This window comes from Tetrao urogallus, assembly GCF_951394365.1.
Source record: "Tetrao urogallus genome assembly, chromosome: 3".
Taxonomy (NCBI): Eukaryota; Metazoa; Chordata; class Aves; order Galliformes; family Phasianidae; genus Tetrao; species Tetrao urogallus.
In genome coordinates this window covers 21,650,241-21,666,357 of record NC_136815.1, presented here as the reverse complement: position 1 = coordinate 21,666,357, position 16,117 = coordinate 21,650,241, and the positions used below count along the sequence as shown (strand labels likewise).

General features: G+C 41.2%; 1 protein-coding gene across 1 annotated transcript in view; it reads left to right on the top strand.

Moving 5' to 3' along the window:
• CPQ (carboxypeptidase Q) overlaps nucleotides 1-11,489 on the top strand; it is a gene marked incomplete at its 3' end in the record, with an annotated part of 153,745 nt that extends 142,256 nt beyond the window's left edge. Inside the window, exon 8 of the mRNA XM_079533031.1 lies at nucleotides 11,329-11,489. Coding sequence (XP_079389157.1) covers nucleotides 11,329-11,489 — 161 coding nt within the window. The remainder of the gene's footprint in view (nucleotides 1-11,328) is intronic.
• Between the last annotated feature and the right edge of the window lie 4,628 nt (nucleotides 11,490-16,117).

Genomic DNA, 16,117 nt, shown 5'->3' with positions numbered 1-16,117 from the left:
CTAAAGACTTGTATTAAACTGGGCTGCAAATTTGGCTTAGGTAAAACCTGCATTATATGTGAAATACAAGGAAGCTTCTTAAAGTGATTGAAAATATGAATACATATGGTTACTGCAGAAACACATGCTGAAATAAGCCCCGATACATGGCTCATTCCTCTGGTTCCAGCTCACCACATCAGAGTTTTAACATATCCCAGGAAGTGCATGTTTCCTCCGAATGCCTGGGGGTCTTTGGAAGTTCGCAGCACAGACTTTCTCTGTGGAAAATATCTGCTGCTCAGCACAGCAAGCTCCTTGGCTAGTGGAGGGTGCTGTGGAAATACATTAACACTTTGAGTTTCTAAGCAAGTCCATAGCATCAACACCGAGGAACAGTTACACGGTGAGTATAGGAATATATAGAAATGCATTAGATTGGGAAAGATGGTTCACATGGGTCCCAGTCTTACAAAGTACTTCACTTAACCCTCATGTGCAGTATTTAAAGCCTTATCAGTAAATTGCATGCTCAAACTTTAACTGCTTTACTGAGCTGAGGCATAAATAAGTGCATGAAGACAAATTCTAGAGTAGAGAAATTGTCAATTTTGCAATGACTTTCATCCATCTTAAGTAGTGTTTTAAAGAGAATTCAGAAATCAGTTCTAAAAATACCAGCTTTAAGTAGTCTCCGTGTAACGTAGATGGTCACATAGCTCATTTTAAACAAAGCACAAATAAAATAAACTGCATTTAAATATACTGATTGTATTCTTACAATTAATACAGGTATATAATATTAAATTGAAAGCCCTGCCTAAGTAAGGATCTGCAAATCGTTAAGCCAGGGTGGTTAAAACAAAAAAAAGCCAAGAGAAGGGGAGACCTCATAGCAGCATTCTAGTACCTAAAGGGGCCTACAGTAAAGCTGGAGTGGGACTCTATCAGAGACCGTAGAGGCAGGAAAAGGAGTGATGTCTTTAAAGTATAAGAGGATAGGTTTAGATTAGATACTAGGAAGAAATTCTTCACTATGAGGGCAGCAAGGCCCTGGCACAGGCTGCCAAGAGCACTGTGGATGCCACATCCCTGACCCTGGGCAGATTGATCTGCTGGGGGCAGCCCTGCCCATGGCAGGGGGTTGAAATTAAATGGACTCTAAGGTGCCTTCCAACCCAAACCATTCTATGACTCCATGATTCTATTGGCTGCAAGGACAGAAAATATGAAAGGAGTGGAATAACCAGTGGTGCTTGTGAAGAAATAAGTTATGCCTTGCTGATAGTTGCTGATCTAGTAATGTTTTGTTTCATCTTTTGAAGTTTATAACTATTTTTGTAACTGTATCTCATCAGCAAAGTGTGGTTTAAAAGAGAGAAAACGCTAGTAGGAGATAGAGAACTCTGATAGAATTCTGCAAGAAAGAAATATCTCTATTGTAATACCTGAGTAAAAGAAGGCAGAAATAAATTGCCAGTTTTCCTAATGGAGGAATAATAACTTTATTAGGCTTCCTAGACACTTTTTTTTTTTTTTTTTTTTTTTTTTTTTGAACTTTGGGTGTCACAAACAGAGCGAATAGCAGCTTGGCAAAATTTACTGACAACAAACTGAAAATGTGCCAATAATCTCATAATAGGAAGTGCCTCAGTGATAAAACAGCCAGTGGCATTTCAGTGCCACTAAATGCAGAGTCATGCAGTTTGCTGTGCATATATCCAAGTGCTTTGCATACATGACAACAGGATCCAGATTCGTTCTTTCCGGTAAGAAAGATCTGCAAATCGTCGGGGACAACTGTCTGAAAGCTCAGTTCTTGGGGACAGTGAAAAGCAGGGAGTTTTGGGCTGTGGGAGGAGAGCCTAACAAAAACCTCGTGGGGAAGTTTGTTGGGAGATGCTGCAGTCACACAGGATTAAAGAATATCCCGAGCTGGAAGGAACCCGCGAAGGCCATCGAATCCAATTCCTCACTCCACACAGGACCACCCAACATTCAAGCCCACTGTCTGAGCGCTGCCCAAACGCTCCCTGAACTCCGGCATGGGGCCGTGCCCTCTGGGGCGTGCAGCCCGTTCCGTGCCTGCCGCCCTCCGCTGCAGCCCCTGTCCCTGACCGCCACCCGCCCCTCCCCTGACGCAGCTCCATGCCGTTCCCTCGGGCCCTGCCGCTGTCACACTCCTAGCATGGGAGCTGTGGCATACCCGCATGATGTGATGAAGCACGCAGTGCACTGCCAGGGGAAGGTGTGGGGAGCAGAGCTGTAAATAGGTTCCAAGTTTGGATTAGTGAGTCTGTGGAGGATCACTTCAGCAGAGATGGTCAAAACAAAATGGACAGCATGAAGATGTTTGGTGTTGGAGCCATCCAGTCCAGTGGTACAGAACACTTCCCAAATCGGTCTTGATTTAAAACAGGCTCAGTGGGTTGAGGGAGAGCTTCCAACACCTTTTCCTGGTGAATCTTCAACTGTTTTTTTGTTATTTTTTTTTCCCCCAGTCGAGAGCAGTTCAGGGCATTGCTTTAGAAACTGATGTTCCTGTGCTCTATGGAGTAGAACTGCTTACTTTCCCAACACTTGATTTTACAGGGCTCTATTCTGTAAGCATAGGTTGAATCTCCAGCTGCCACTGTTCCTCCACTGCAATGAGTGAAAGGTTCATATGTTGCAAACATAACTGTGATAATCCTCAACTGTAATTTAGTCTGTTTAGTGTATCCAGAGGATTAATTCTTCAATGCATTGGGCAAAACAAGAAATAATACATGCTTCATATTGTCTCCCTTACACTGCAGTTTCATTTAATTAGCTGCTGAAACAACCGACTGAAAGGTTTCTGTCTGCCTTGTTGTTTGAGTCATGAATTTTAAAGACTTTTGAGAGAATGACTCAGGAGGTGAAACAGCGGGATTTCTGATGTTATTTATAAGCTCTGTACTGGAAACTATTTCAGTGTCTCCAGCCATGAAACTTGGGCAACTTAGCCTGTAATTTCATCATTTGAGACTAAATGACAGGAGACAAAATGCTGTCAGTGCCCACTAAACAGCAGTGACATTCTCCATTGTCTCCACATACTTGAAAAATGGGTAATGAAATAATACGCGTTATAGCCAGCTATCAACTACAGGTTGTCCCATGAAAGAAGAGGTAAATATGTGCGCTAAAACACATGTAGGAAGTTCCTACAAAAATTGGGTTTTTGTAAGTGAAACTGTTCTTAAGATTGCTCATAACTGAGGGCAGCACAGAGAATCAGGCAGCACAGCCAGAATCAACCAGCACAAGCAGTGAGATGCCCCGTGGGGCTGTGGCACTGGGGATGTAGTCTCCCAGTAAACCCATGAGAAACAGGAGTATAACTGTAGTAGTTTTAATGCCTGACCATTTAGGATGTGAGATGTTGCTGGGATTTAGACAGACAAAACAAAAAGTGGAATAAGAAACGTTATTCCTGTTCAAATCTATATTTTTCTTTGATAGCTCTTGGACACATACCCTTTTGAAGAAAAATCATGTGTCTCCTCACCTCTTCCCTGCAGTTTTGACCTTTAAAAATGTTCAGGACAGCAGTGCTCTGCTTATGAAAAGTGAGAGCCTGTTGATTCTGTTATTGCATGGGCATATATGTAACCCCATCCCCCCATTTCACAGGGTATGTGGGAGCACGAAAGCTGAGTTAGCTCTCTGGTGTAAGCAGGAGAATGCTTATTTTATACTTCCCTGGTACACAGAAGTTTCTAGCTACATAGAATACTATGCTGCATCCCTTTCCCTATTTTCTTCTGAGTACTTGGTATAAAGAGCATATATGTATGTATTTTATCGAATCTTCCTTTACTGCCAAGGCATTGCGGTTTTTTGTATGCTCCTGAGTTGGTGCCGTTATTGTTAAAAAGACCTGAGATTGGAGTCCATTTGATAGTCAAGGAGTTTTTGTGTTTCTGAAGGAAAAAAGGAATGAAAAAAGCAATCTGTTTTGTAGTCAGGAAAATTAGTGCAGAAATGAAAATAAAGTTTCAGATCAGATATTTGTATTTGCGTCTCACTATCAGCAGTTCTTTTTGCAGATTTGACATTAAGATGAAGCTAGAAGATGTAGGCACTTGGAAGATGTCGTGTACAGGTGAAAATAATCTTGCAAGGCTTTTCTTTGAGCTTCATGTACTTTTGGAAACACTGAACAAAATATCCTTTCTGGAGGCATTTCTGACTTTGCTGTTAGAAGGTAGTATAGCTTGCTCAACAGGGCACTAGTCTAAGCTCGGATGTTTAGCATTTATTTCTTTCTCAGCAGCTGTGAGAAAATGGATGTGCCATTTCATCTCTGCATGCCTCTCTTACCCTGCAGTCCCTCTGGTCTATTTAGAGTGTATGCTCTTCTGAACTGGAGTCTTTTTTTTTTTTTTGGAGAGGTAAATATACTGTGTGAAACAGTGGAGTGGCAATTCTGTCATCTCCTCTAGGGATTGCTGTGAAATGAGATCTAAAAAAGTTACACAGTGCTTATACATTGTGTTATTTATTAGCATATTAACTTCACTATATATGGCAATGTACATATAGAGGTCATGGAGGTCAGTATCCTAAAGATCCAACTCTAGTATTGAAGACTCAACACACTCAGGAGACCTGACACAAACAGTAGTATATGAAAGATTCATTGAATTGCTGTGTTACAAAATTCAGTTGAAAGCAAAAACAGCTGGGAAGCCATTGGTAGGGCAGTACAGCAGACTTGCTTACTACATGACTTATATTGGACTTCATTTGGCAATTACATTTATTTGGTGTGTAAAAGAAAAATGAAAACAAATGTAGGGAGAAATGTAATGCAAAACATTTTGTACTGAAAAATTACCTAGTAGATATTACATGTTTCCCTATTGAAGATACCTCAGATTTTGTGGAAGCTGTCTGTACTCGTAATCAGTAACTAATTTTTGAGTCATTGCACAAATGAGAAATAATTTTAAAGCTTAAATGTCTGTCCATAGAGTCCAGTTCCAGTGATGACTAGTTACAGCAGTGTATATCAAGGCAGTAGTGTGCCTGGCTGATTGACAAAAAGCTCTGGTCATAACTGACACACTCATCATTCATTCTGTGATTCATTCATCCTTTTATCTCAATAGCAGTATCTCATCTAATTAAGTTAGCAAGAAAAAAATGTGGCAGACAGTTTATTAACGTGTGAAAAATTGCTGCTTGATGAAGATATGTTGTAAGACAGGTAAATATTCTGCTCACTCGCCAATTAATATTCACAGTGTGCATTTCATGCTGAGATCAGAGCTAGAAAGAACTGTTTTTCAGAATTCCTCAGTGTGTATGTGTGTGGGTTTTCATCAAGATACTCTTGCACAGCTGATTACTGAAAATACATTGTCACTATCAATTACCAAAGCGGCTGCTTTTACCTGCCTTATGCAGTACATCAAACTGCTGTAAAATAGCTGGTCATGCAGAGATTCAAGAAATGAGTTCCAGACATGAAGGAGCAAAATGAGAATTGAAAAAAGTATTTATGGTATATGTGTCGGAAGAGATGTCTGAATTAGTCAAGGAATTGGCGCTGGGGATAGCAGAATCACACAGGGTGGGTGAGGCTGTAAGGGATTTCTTGGGATCATCTGTCCAACCTTTGTGGATAACCTGTGCCAGCGTTTGACCCCTTTCACAATGAAAATTTAAAAAAAAAAAAAAAAAAAAAGAAAAAGTGTTTTCTTGAGTACAAAGAAAAAGTGTTTTCTTGAGTGCAGATGTGTTTTAATGTGTGCAAATTACCTTTTCTTCTGTCAGTGGGCACTACAAAGAGACTGGTTCCCTTCCTTCATGTATGCCCACTGTATACCCCCCTGAGCCTTCTCCAGGCTGAGCAGTCACTTCTCTCTCAGCTTCTTACAGAACAACTGCTCAAGGCACCTTGGCATCTTGATGGCTTCCGTTGCACTCTCTCCAGCATGGAGCTCCATATGGATCAATAGATGATGTTCCTGGAGATGAGGCCCCTAGTACAGCAGCACAGAAGGTGGCAAGTGTTATTGCTGCTGCTCGTGGTAACAACCATCTGGGAGCAGGGCATAGTCATGACAGTAGCTCAGGCACATCTCAAACAGAACTAATGGAAAGGTGGCAGGGCTTACAATGACAAAAGCAGCAGGATGTTATGTTTGGTTATTGCTTCTGGAAACAGCGACCATAATTCACATTAATAAAGTAAAAAGAAATTGACTGCTTTGGTGTAGTTTTACACCACTACTCTGTTTTTCTCACAGCTTCATGGTGGTGAATCAATCTGTGAAGAAACACTTGCACTTGATGGCAAAGCTTGGAAGATGAGTGGTCTCAAAGGACAGTGAAGCACTTGTGGAAGGGAGAAGGAGAAAAATGGATTTATGTTTGAAGGACTGGCTGAGCAGTGTGTAGCAGGCCTGCAACACCTGGCAATGATATGTTTCCTAGAGGTGGGATCTGATCACAGGACACCTGCCTGCTGTGCAAAGGGGACCCCTGTGATCAATGATTTTGCCAGCTCAGAGGACACCAGCATCACCCCAAGCCCCTCAGCGCAGTCTGAGTTTTCAACAGGCATCTGGTCACAGGAGGGCACACGCTGGTTGTATGTTTTTAGAATAATTGCCTTAATGGAGTAAGTTGGACAAGCTGTGCTGCTTTGCTGTGTAACCTGAGGACAAAATCAGTTTCACCAGCAGCTTGCTCAACGCTCACTAATAGGTCATGTATAAGGAGTAGAGTGCAGAAGAACAAAAAGGCAAAACCCCCACAACAAAGAACTCCAAAAGCCCAGACTGAGAAGTCAGAGGCATTGGCTGAGTGTTTGTGAGCATTTCCCACCGATGGCAGATGAGTGAGGTGGTGCCTCGCTGCCTCAAGGAGATCCCTACTGAGTCTGCTTTAGGCCCCTAAGCAAACACGCGGTCCAACCCAGGAGGACTGTTGGCCTCAACATTTACCCAGGCATGAGATTTTCTTCTGTGGCTCTAAGGGAGTCACAAATGGCCCTAAGTGGCAGCCTTTAGACAGCTGAAATGCATCACTCTGCTGAAGAGGGATTCCTGCCATCCTGTGATCAATTATCTATGTAGTATCTTACTGAAACTGATTAATTATTTTCAGGTTTTGATTTTCAGTATTTTTGATGCATTTGAATAATGAGTACACTATTTGGCAGCTGCCTTCAACATTCCCTATTTTCATGCCATAACATTTACTACCTCCAGCTAAAAGCAGTTTCTCACTAAATTCCTTATTGGCCAGCAGTGTTCCTCATGTGATTTGCATCACTGTAAATGTGAACAGACTGAAAAAGGCCAGTTAAAGAGGGTTGTTTGGCAAACATTCCCTTTTTCTTTATGGGTGTTCTTGCTCTGCAATCTGGAACAGAAGGAAAGCAGAAAAGAGCATAAAACGTAACAGTGGAGCATGGAGCCCATCACTGTTTTTTTTGTTTGTGAATTGGTTCCACCTGGAAATCAGAGTTACATATCTCATGTATACCTGTGTAACACCTCCCATCTGAGGATTTTAAAGTACTTAACTTGACCATTCAACACTCTTGTGAAGCTGTTGCTATCCTCTTTGTAGGTAGCTGGCATGGAGATGGGTAAATAATTTATTGGCAGATCTATGAGACATGGCTACTCACCTGTTTTTTTTCTTGACTGCTAGCTTATATAGCTTGCAAAAATAAATTTCCATTTGTTGCTATATGTCTCTGCTGTTCCTCAGGGAGATTAGACCATCTAAATAATAACAACAAATCTCTCCAGTGGGAAAAACAAAACAAAAAAAAGCACAAAATAATTGGTAATTAGTGCTTTAAAATTTGTATGTAAGTGAATTTTTCTGATTTCTCAATAACTTTCAAACTTCTGGAAGTGACAAATTTGGCTACTGGGCAGATTTTGCTTGAGAAGAGTTAATAATACAGTGCCTGTGTTGAATCCACTAAGGTCAGCCAGCCAATCTACACTGAAATCTTACTGTCCAAAGCAGTATGCAGAATTCTCTCCCTTTCACCTAAATTCTGTGGGGTAACTGTTATATTTAAAGTATTTTTTTTTCCAGTTCGTATATCAGAAAAAGGGCTGTGGGATCCCACTGGCTTTATTTAAGTAATCTGACATGACTTCTGTCTGCAGAGCCCCTCAGAATTTCCCTCTTCAAAGTCATTTGCACAGGTTGAACTCAATCTGGGACATGTGCTGGTGAAGGGGCAATATTCAGCATCTTCCCACAGCCTGGCGACCTCTAAAAGCCATAAATATCTTCTGGCAACTAACGTCAATATAGAGCACTTCATAGTTGGAGAAGGAGATGTGAAAATTGTTTACAGTTATATCTGTGTCCCAGGGTGTTTCATGTCTAGAGGCTTGTGCTGGGTGCTCTACTGTACACTTCTCTTGGACTCAAGGCCAAGAATACAGATTTTCACGTTTGTTTCTAATTACATAGGATGAAACTCCTTTCTTTGGGTCTTTTCATTAGTCTCATAAAATGTTTACAGGTCACTGACTTCAATAATAGCCAAAGACTTTCAAGAGTCAGCATGGCCAGATCAGGAACTCTTCGATATTTTGTAACAAATCCTTCTGCATGAGTTTTTATACAGTAACTGCTTGGCATCAAAGTTACATCATTATCTTATTTTTATATCAATTTAGAGAAACAAATATTTCAACATTTTGCAGAGTTAAACATTACGAAGTAAACATATTTATACTTGTTCCATTCGCAGAGAAAAAAAGACACTACCCTCTGAGTTAGTAACTACTATGATTAGTGGAACGTCTACTACAAATTCCAGGCTATTCATTTTTGCTGTGATTCTTATTAAAATGTTCAGAAATTATAATGGACTTGCCCAGTGACTTAACTTGTAATGCTTCTGTAAGGCAGAATTCCATTAGTTAAAGGATTTATCATAGCTCAATTACTTCATGATTGCCAATATTTAAAATAATTCAGAATAAAATTTAAAAAGTGAATATGAGTTGACATAAATTGAATGTTACAATGATTGGAACATAATTCAGAACCTGTAACAAACCCATAAACTTGGGTAGGACTGCATCGATTCAAGTCAATGGTAAATAAGTTTCTTGAGCAAGAAGAGCCTCTTAAATGAAATCACAAAACCATCTAAGTATATGTTGCAGCCTTTGGTCTTTCTGCATATCGTGTCTTATGAAGGGATCTTAATATCAGATGGAAAAAATCCCTTTTGTTTTCCTTCTCTCTAAAAGAGTAGTGAAACAAGCAGTCTAGATTAGTTCCCATTACAACAGGAGTTACACAGCAAGAGCTGGACTATATCCTGGATGACTATGAGTGATCAAAAGCAATGTACTATAAGAATGTACAGTTATATTGTAAGAAATTCTTCTTTCATTCTCATCAAAGGCTTCATGCATCTCAGAGAAAAAAACTCATTATAGCAAGTCTTATGAACGCATGTGAATTTATCAAAGCCCTCATCATCTGATGCTGATTTTCCACTGCTTGTAAGTAAAGATATGAATAATTTATTTATTTCTTATTTACAATCAAACAGTCCTGATTTTTTTTCTATAGTACTTAATATAGTAGGAGTAATTTCAGTCTGTTTCTGACTGTGGCCCATAGCTCTTACTCTTTAACTCATATCAAAACTTGTTTTCTCTGCTCTGTGAACATCCAAGGAAAAGAGGCTTTTGTGCTAGCAACTTCCTACACAGAGAGCTGCACGCTTTCTATGCCTCAGCATTTTGCAGGGTAAATGAATCGAGCCCAAGAAATTACAAGCAGGGAATCAATGTGGTGTTGGCAAATACCACATTTACTTATTTTCTGAATTTTAGGTAAAGTTTTCTTATGATGGGAGAGTCGTTTACAGTAATATAAAGCAAGTGGAAGCTGATAAAATGACAAGAAGATGGAAGCTGTGTGTGGTTTTGGACTCCTCAATATGTGAGATATGGACGTACTGGAGAGAGTCCAGCAGGGCCTTGAAGGTGCTGCAAGGCCTACAGCCCCACTCCTGTGAGAAGAGGAAGAGAGACCTGGGCCTGTTCAGCATGGAGCAGAGGAGGTTCTGGGGGACCTCATCAGTCTACATAAACACCTGAAGGGAAGATGTTAAGAAGGCAGAGCCAGGCTCTATTCAGTGGTGCCCAGTGCCAGGACAAGAGGCCGTGGGCTCAGAGTGGAGCACTGTAGTCCTTCTGAGCAGCAGGCAGCACTGCCGTGCTGTGCGGTGTCAGATCTGGCACAGGTTGCCCAGAGGCCCTGAGGTCTCCTCCTTTGGGGACTGAGCCCCGCTCTGGGTGTCCGTGCTGGAGCAGGGGTGAGCCAGATGGCCCAGAGAGTCCTGACGGCCTCAGTCATCCTGGGGTTCTGGGATAAAAGCAGAAAGAAGAGGCAAGGATAGCGAACTCAAAGTGAATTAATAGCAAGGAGAAAGGTTGTCAGGGTGAGGCAGTGGATGCTGGACCACGTGGAGGAGGGCCAGAAAGAGAAGTGACAAACACCTCACCAGTGTCTGTGCTGCAGTGTCTGTTGGACAGCAGCTCCTTCCACTTCTCTTGCTCTCGTTCTTCTTTGAGGCCTTAAGTGACTTGATTCCTCACCAGCAGTATTTGTACTCCCTGAGCCCACGCTGCTCAAGGAAGCTCAGACCTTTCTGTGTCCCAGAGGGAGCCATTTGTGCCTGTCTAGGAAGAGCCGTGGCTTCCATTACCCAACTTGAATCTGCCCCTGGGTGACAGGGACTCTTGACAGCCACTGTGATGTAGCGTGCTGGGTTATCTCAGGTGATCTGGAAAACTGCTCTGAAACAGCACATCACTGTGGTGAACTGAGACTCGTAATCAGAACCAAAAAGCTTTTCTGGCACAGGTCACAGCAAAAAAAGGACTCATAACTAACCAATTACTAATCAGCGGAGTGGGCATAAATATTGATACGAGGTCTCATGACTAAAGAATTCTGTGGAATTGAGAACTGAAGGAAGTGCTGCTGTGTGTGAGTTATTGTATGGATTTTCTTGATTGGACTCTGGTCGTCTTAGATGGAAATGGATGCACACTGTTAGAGGGGGAATGAATCTCTCTGGGGAAGTGCAGCTTTCTCCCGATGTGAAGTTATGTTGCCACATGTAGACTCAGGTCAGCTAACATAAACCTACAAACAGCACATGCCATGGCTCTGTGCAGTTATTATATGGAACTTTATACAGTTGTATGTGGATTTAATAATAAGCAGTGCAGAAATGGATTCAAGTTTTATTGTCTGCTTTAAATATTTATATTCCTATAATGGAATATTGCCCATTTTTCTCGGTAGGTGCCAGCTTGCGTGATGACCTCAGTAAATACTTCTGGTTTCATCATTCTCAAGGGGACACGATGACAGTTCAGGATCCAAACCAGATGAATCTCTGTGCTGCTGTTTGGACTGTCGTCTCCTATATAATTGCTGACATGGAAGAGATGCTGCCAAGGTAATAAAGAGTCAAGAGAGAAGATTTCTGTTCATCAGTGAAGACTGTGAGTCCCCATGTAGACACGTGGTCTACAGCTGTGGGAAATTCCTTTTTTCACCCTGATTTTGCACATTATTTTGTCTGTTTTCTCCAAAGCGTATACTCTCTTACACACTCCTGGTTCTTTTTGCTGTTTTAACGTTTTCCATTTATGATTATCACAGTTTCCTGAATACTTCTAAAATTTCTGATGAAAGTATGGTATCTCTTTGGTATGATGAAGTAATCATTTGTATGCAAACTGATAATTTGCAGCAGAAAAAATACAACGAAATAAATTTGTCGCATCAGAATAATCATTGTGTTAGTACATATTTATGGTTTTATTTTCTGTCTTTCAGCCTGTGTTTTCAAATGATGTGCAATTAATCTTTTCTTCTTTTACTTTTAAGGTAATCATGTGCTTTTTGGTCGCAGAACAAATTTATCTCAGCTGTTTTAATAGTAATGTATGGCAGAATGGTCAAATTGGTAAAATAGCATGGCTTTTAATAGTTCACTCAGTTCCTGCTGTTAAATCTTATTAAGAAGTTACTTCACGAAAGACTCAGATAAACCAGGATAGAGGATAGGAATTCGGTAACAGGATGTCCAGATCTCTAGACAGCAGCAGCTCCCATGTGTCTTTGGTCACCTCCCCACAGAAATCTGTGCTTTGTTCTCTTCTTTCTGGTGGAAAACTCCCCACAGTGATACGCAGAGAATTGCACGTGGCAATTTTTCTCTGAAACTGATGATATTCCAGAAAAAGCCATCCAAGCTGTGATTGTGACCTTCACTACCTGCCAGCTGATGTCCAAACGAAGCGTAAAAGCAGATTTTGATTTCTGCTGTTGGAGACATTCTCAGAGCAGCCCTCTTTGGTGGGGTGCCCTGCTCTGCTGGAACAAAGGCAAGAGGACCCTGGCACCTCTTTCAAGGAAGAATTAATGTGAGAATTTAATTCTTGCTTTTGGTTGGTTGTTGTTGTTTTGTTTTCCTGCTGAAAGATTATGTATATTCAAACTTTGAGAGGTGTCAAGAGATAAATGTGATTGCTGTTGGGGAATGTTGTGGGGCATTTATTTCTTCTCATTTCTGTGTGAGATGGTGATTTCTTCTCCTTTTAAGTTTTGCAACAGGCAGCCTTACTGATGTAACCAAGTGTTGCAGTCTAATCAACACAAAACAACTAATGTAACAGAGTGTTAAACTGAGTGGCAGCCCATCTCTGGTGCTGTTTATGAGTTCAGTAGTTGAGCAATAGCTTAGTGATGAGCCACTCATTTTTATGGAATTAATAACTGTGATACCTGTTTACCACGATAAACCCCCTAATAGTGGCTTTACATCAACTGAATTAAATATTTCAATTTTTCTTCCAAATCATTTCAGGAACATAAGGGGTGCCTAGAGATATCCTGCTATTTTTTTTTTTTTTTTTTTTTTTTTTAAGAAATATTATTTAAAGAAAGATAGCAGAAATTTCCTCTGCTTTCAAGGCGTGACAAGTGTTTGTTTTTTCTTACTTACATGACAAAAGTGTAGCTAGTGGTGCGTATCATTGATGGACCCTCAGCTGCCTCTGAATGCAGCCTTTTGACCTTCACAGATATTACTGGATGCCTCTTCATTTTTGTTCTAAATCCTTTTTCCTTGAGGTATGGTGCTCTGCACATCAGAGGTTCAGGAGAGTTTTCAGTGAAATTATATTTGTTGTTACAAGTCTTCACATGTGCTCACCTCAAAACAGGCTTTATTTGTGTGTTTTTTTCCTCTATAGGTGAATTGGACAGTGAGGTGGGTTGAGAACTGGCTGACCGGCAGAGCACAGAGGGCCATTGTTGGTGGTGCAGAGTCCGGTTGGAGGCCTGTAACCAGCGGTGTTCCTCAGGGGTCGGTGCTGGGTCCGGTCTTGTTCAACATCTTCATCAATGATCTTGATGAGGGGATAATGGCCACCCTCAGCAAGTTTGCTGATGATACGAAGTTGGGAGGATTGGCTGACACACCTGAAGGCTGTGTTGCCATTCAGCAAGACCTGGACAGGCTGGAGAGCTGGGCAAAAAAAAACTGGATGAGGTTTAACAAAAGCAAGTGTAGAGTCTTGCATCTGGGGAGGAATAATTGCATGCACCAGTACAGGTTGGGGGATGACCTGCTGGAGGGGAGCTCTGCGGAGAGGGACCTGGGTGTCCTGGTGGACGACAGGTTGGCCATGAGCCAGCAGTGTGCCCTTGTGGCCAAGAGGGCCAATGGCATCCTGGGGTGCATTAAAAAGAGCGTGGCCAGCAGGTCGAGGGAGGTGATCCTCCCCCTCTACTCTGCCCTGGTAAGACCTCATCCGGAGTACTGCGTCCAGTTCTGGGCTCCCCAGTACAAAAAAGACAGGGATCTCTTGGAAAGAGTCCAGCGGAGGGCCACAAAGATGGTGAAGGGCCTGGAGCATCTCTCCTATGAGGAAAGGCTGAGTGAACTGGGTCTGTTCAGCCTTGAGAAAAGAAGACTGAGAGGGGACCTGATCCAGGTCTATGAGTATCTAAGGTGTGGGGGGCAGAATGGCGAGGCCGGACTCTTTTCAGTGGTGAGTGGAGACAGGACAAGGGGAAACGGCCGGAAACTGCAGCATAGGAAGTTCTGCACAAATGTGCACAAGAACTTCTTTACAGTGAGGGTGACGGAGCACTGGAACAGGCTGCCCAGGGAGGTGGTGGAGTCTCCTTCTCTGGAGATGTTCAAGACCTGCCTGGATGCCTACCTGTGCGACCTGGTGTAGGGAACCTGCTTTGGCAGGGCGGTTGGACTCGATGATCTCTGGAGGTCCCTTCCAACCCCTACAATTCTGTGATTCTGTGATTCTGTAATTAAATTCTTAAATGCCTCAAGTCAGATCTTTTGATGTCTTTGGAGTCAGGAATGCTCTCTGGAGAAGAGAACAATGCTGCCGTATGTGCGCTGACTCCACAGTACATCCCAAGATGAGCTTGTTGGCTCGTCGATTAAATAAGCCTTAAAAACTAGGGTCATCATGCTCTTGATGAAAATTGAACCTTCATAGCAACTTTGGATGCATAGAAGACCTGCAGAGCAGATGTAAAATCAAAATCACAATCTTTTTGTTATGTTAATGGTAAAATTAAAACTTATGTTTCTTGAATTGAAAACCAATCTTTTTTTTCCCTAAAAAGCAGGGTTTTATTAAAATAATAATCATTTTGATTATGATCTTTTTGATCTTTTTGACTCACCTGTTCTATTTGGTCTGACTTGTAACGGTTCTCAGATCTTAAGTTTCACATGCTCGCATTATTCTCCTGATGTCCTTTCTCGTTGAGATGTACCTCTCAAAAATTTCCATAATGGAGAGATGGTAATGAATTTCTTTCCCTGTGGGCTTTTGTACTCGCTGTGCAACAGCTCATCTTAATCTGCACTCAGTGTAGCAATTATGCTTTTGCAATAGCTGGCAATTAAACATATATAGCGTAGTCAATTTTTGGTTCATGAACACTTCTTAAGTGATCCAGGTATAGCAACATAACTTTACTTTTTACTTGTATACCACTACAACACTGTTGTCTTACCATAGCTGAGGAAGTAGAAGCTGAAGATGTTATTTCTATTACTATTATTGTCAGCATCAGCTGTCATAAATATGTGCTTTCCATAAGTATTTTGATGACATTCTAAGATACAGACACCACGTGTATGTTTCCCTCTGATAAAATAAAATACTGTCAGCTTTGGACTGTATTGGTTTTTTGCCTGAAAAAGTCTGTGAGCTTAGAGCTGAAGAAAAGAGCAGTAGTATTTAAATACGTGTCAAAAAATTTCAATTTCAAATAAATATTTTCCTGAAGGTATTACAAATCTCTCACATCCGATGAGAAGGGAGGCCCCTGGGCAGCCTTCCTGTTTGCTACAACACAAAGCTTTCAGACATAGTTACGGAGGGACGAGTCAGATACATAATTCGTTTAGCCGACTAGATGATAGCACAAGTGCTGATGAAAAATCTCTTTTCAATTCTACACAATGTAACGTAGGTAATTTTGCCAGTAATAAAAGGAAAAATACGGGATCAGAAAGCAAGTTGCTGTTTTTGTTCTTCGTATGTCAAAGCATTATTGGAATTTCAATCCCACAAGATTTTTACCTCCTCTAAAATAATTAAAAGCAAAGAAAGAGAGCTATTTCTTGGTACAAGGAAACAGCTTCTTCTGCTGTTATGCTGCAAACATTTCTGGCTGTATATTTAGTTAGTATGCTCCCCCCATAACAATTTGAGACTCTTTCATTTGCCATGAGTAAATATCAAACCAATCTTGATATCTATATCTGTCTCATGAAATATACATATCATCTAAATGTGCCCAAATGATTAATTTACTGCTGCGTAATGATTAGCATAAAAATCTCATCATTGCACAGGATAGAAATGTTACCACTAATTGCTGGTTGAAGTGAACAATGTTTTCTGCATAGAAATTAATGATGCGTGCATCACGGCTCACTCTTGAATGGGAAAATTCAAGACTTTCTGGAAGAAAAACTTCTTGATTTTTTTTGTTCTCTTTTCTGCTAAATATGGGAGCCTGATCACATATCATA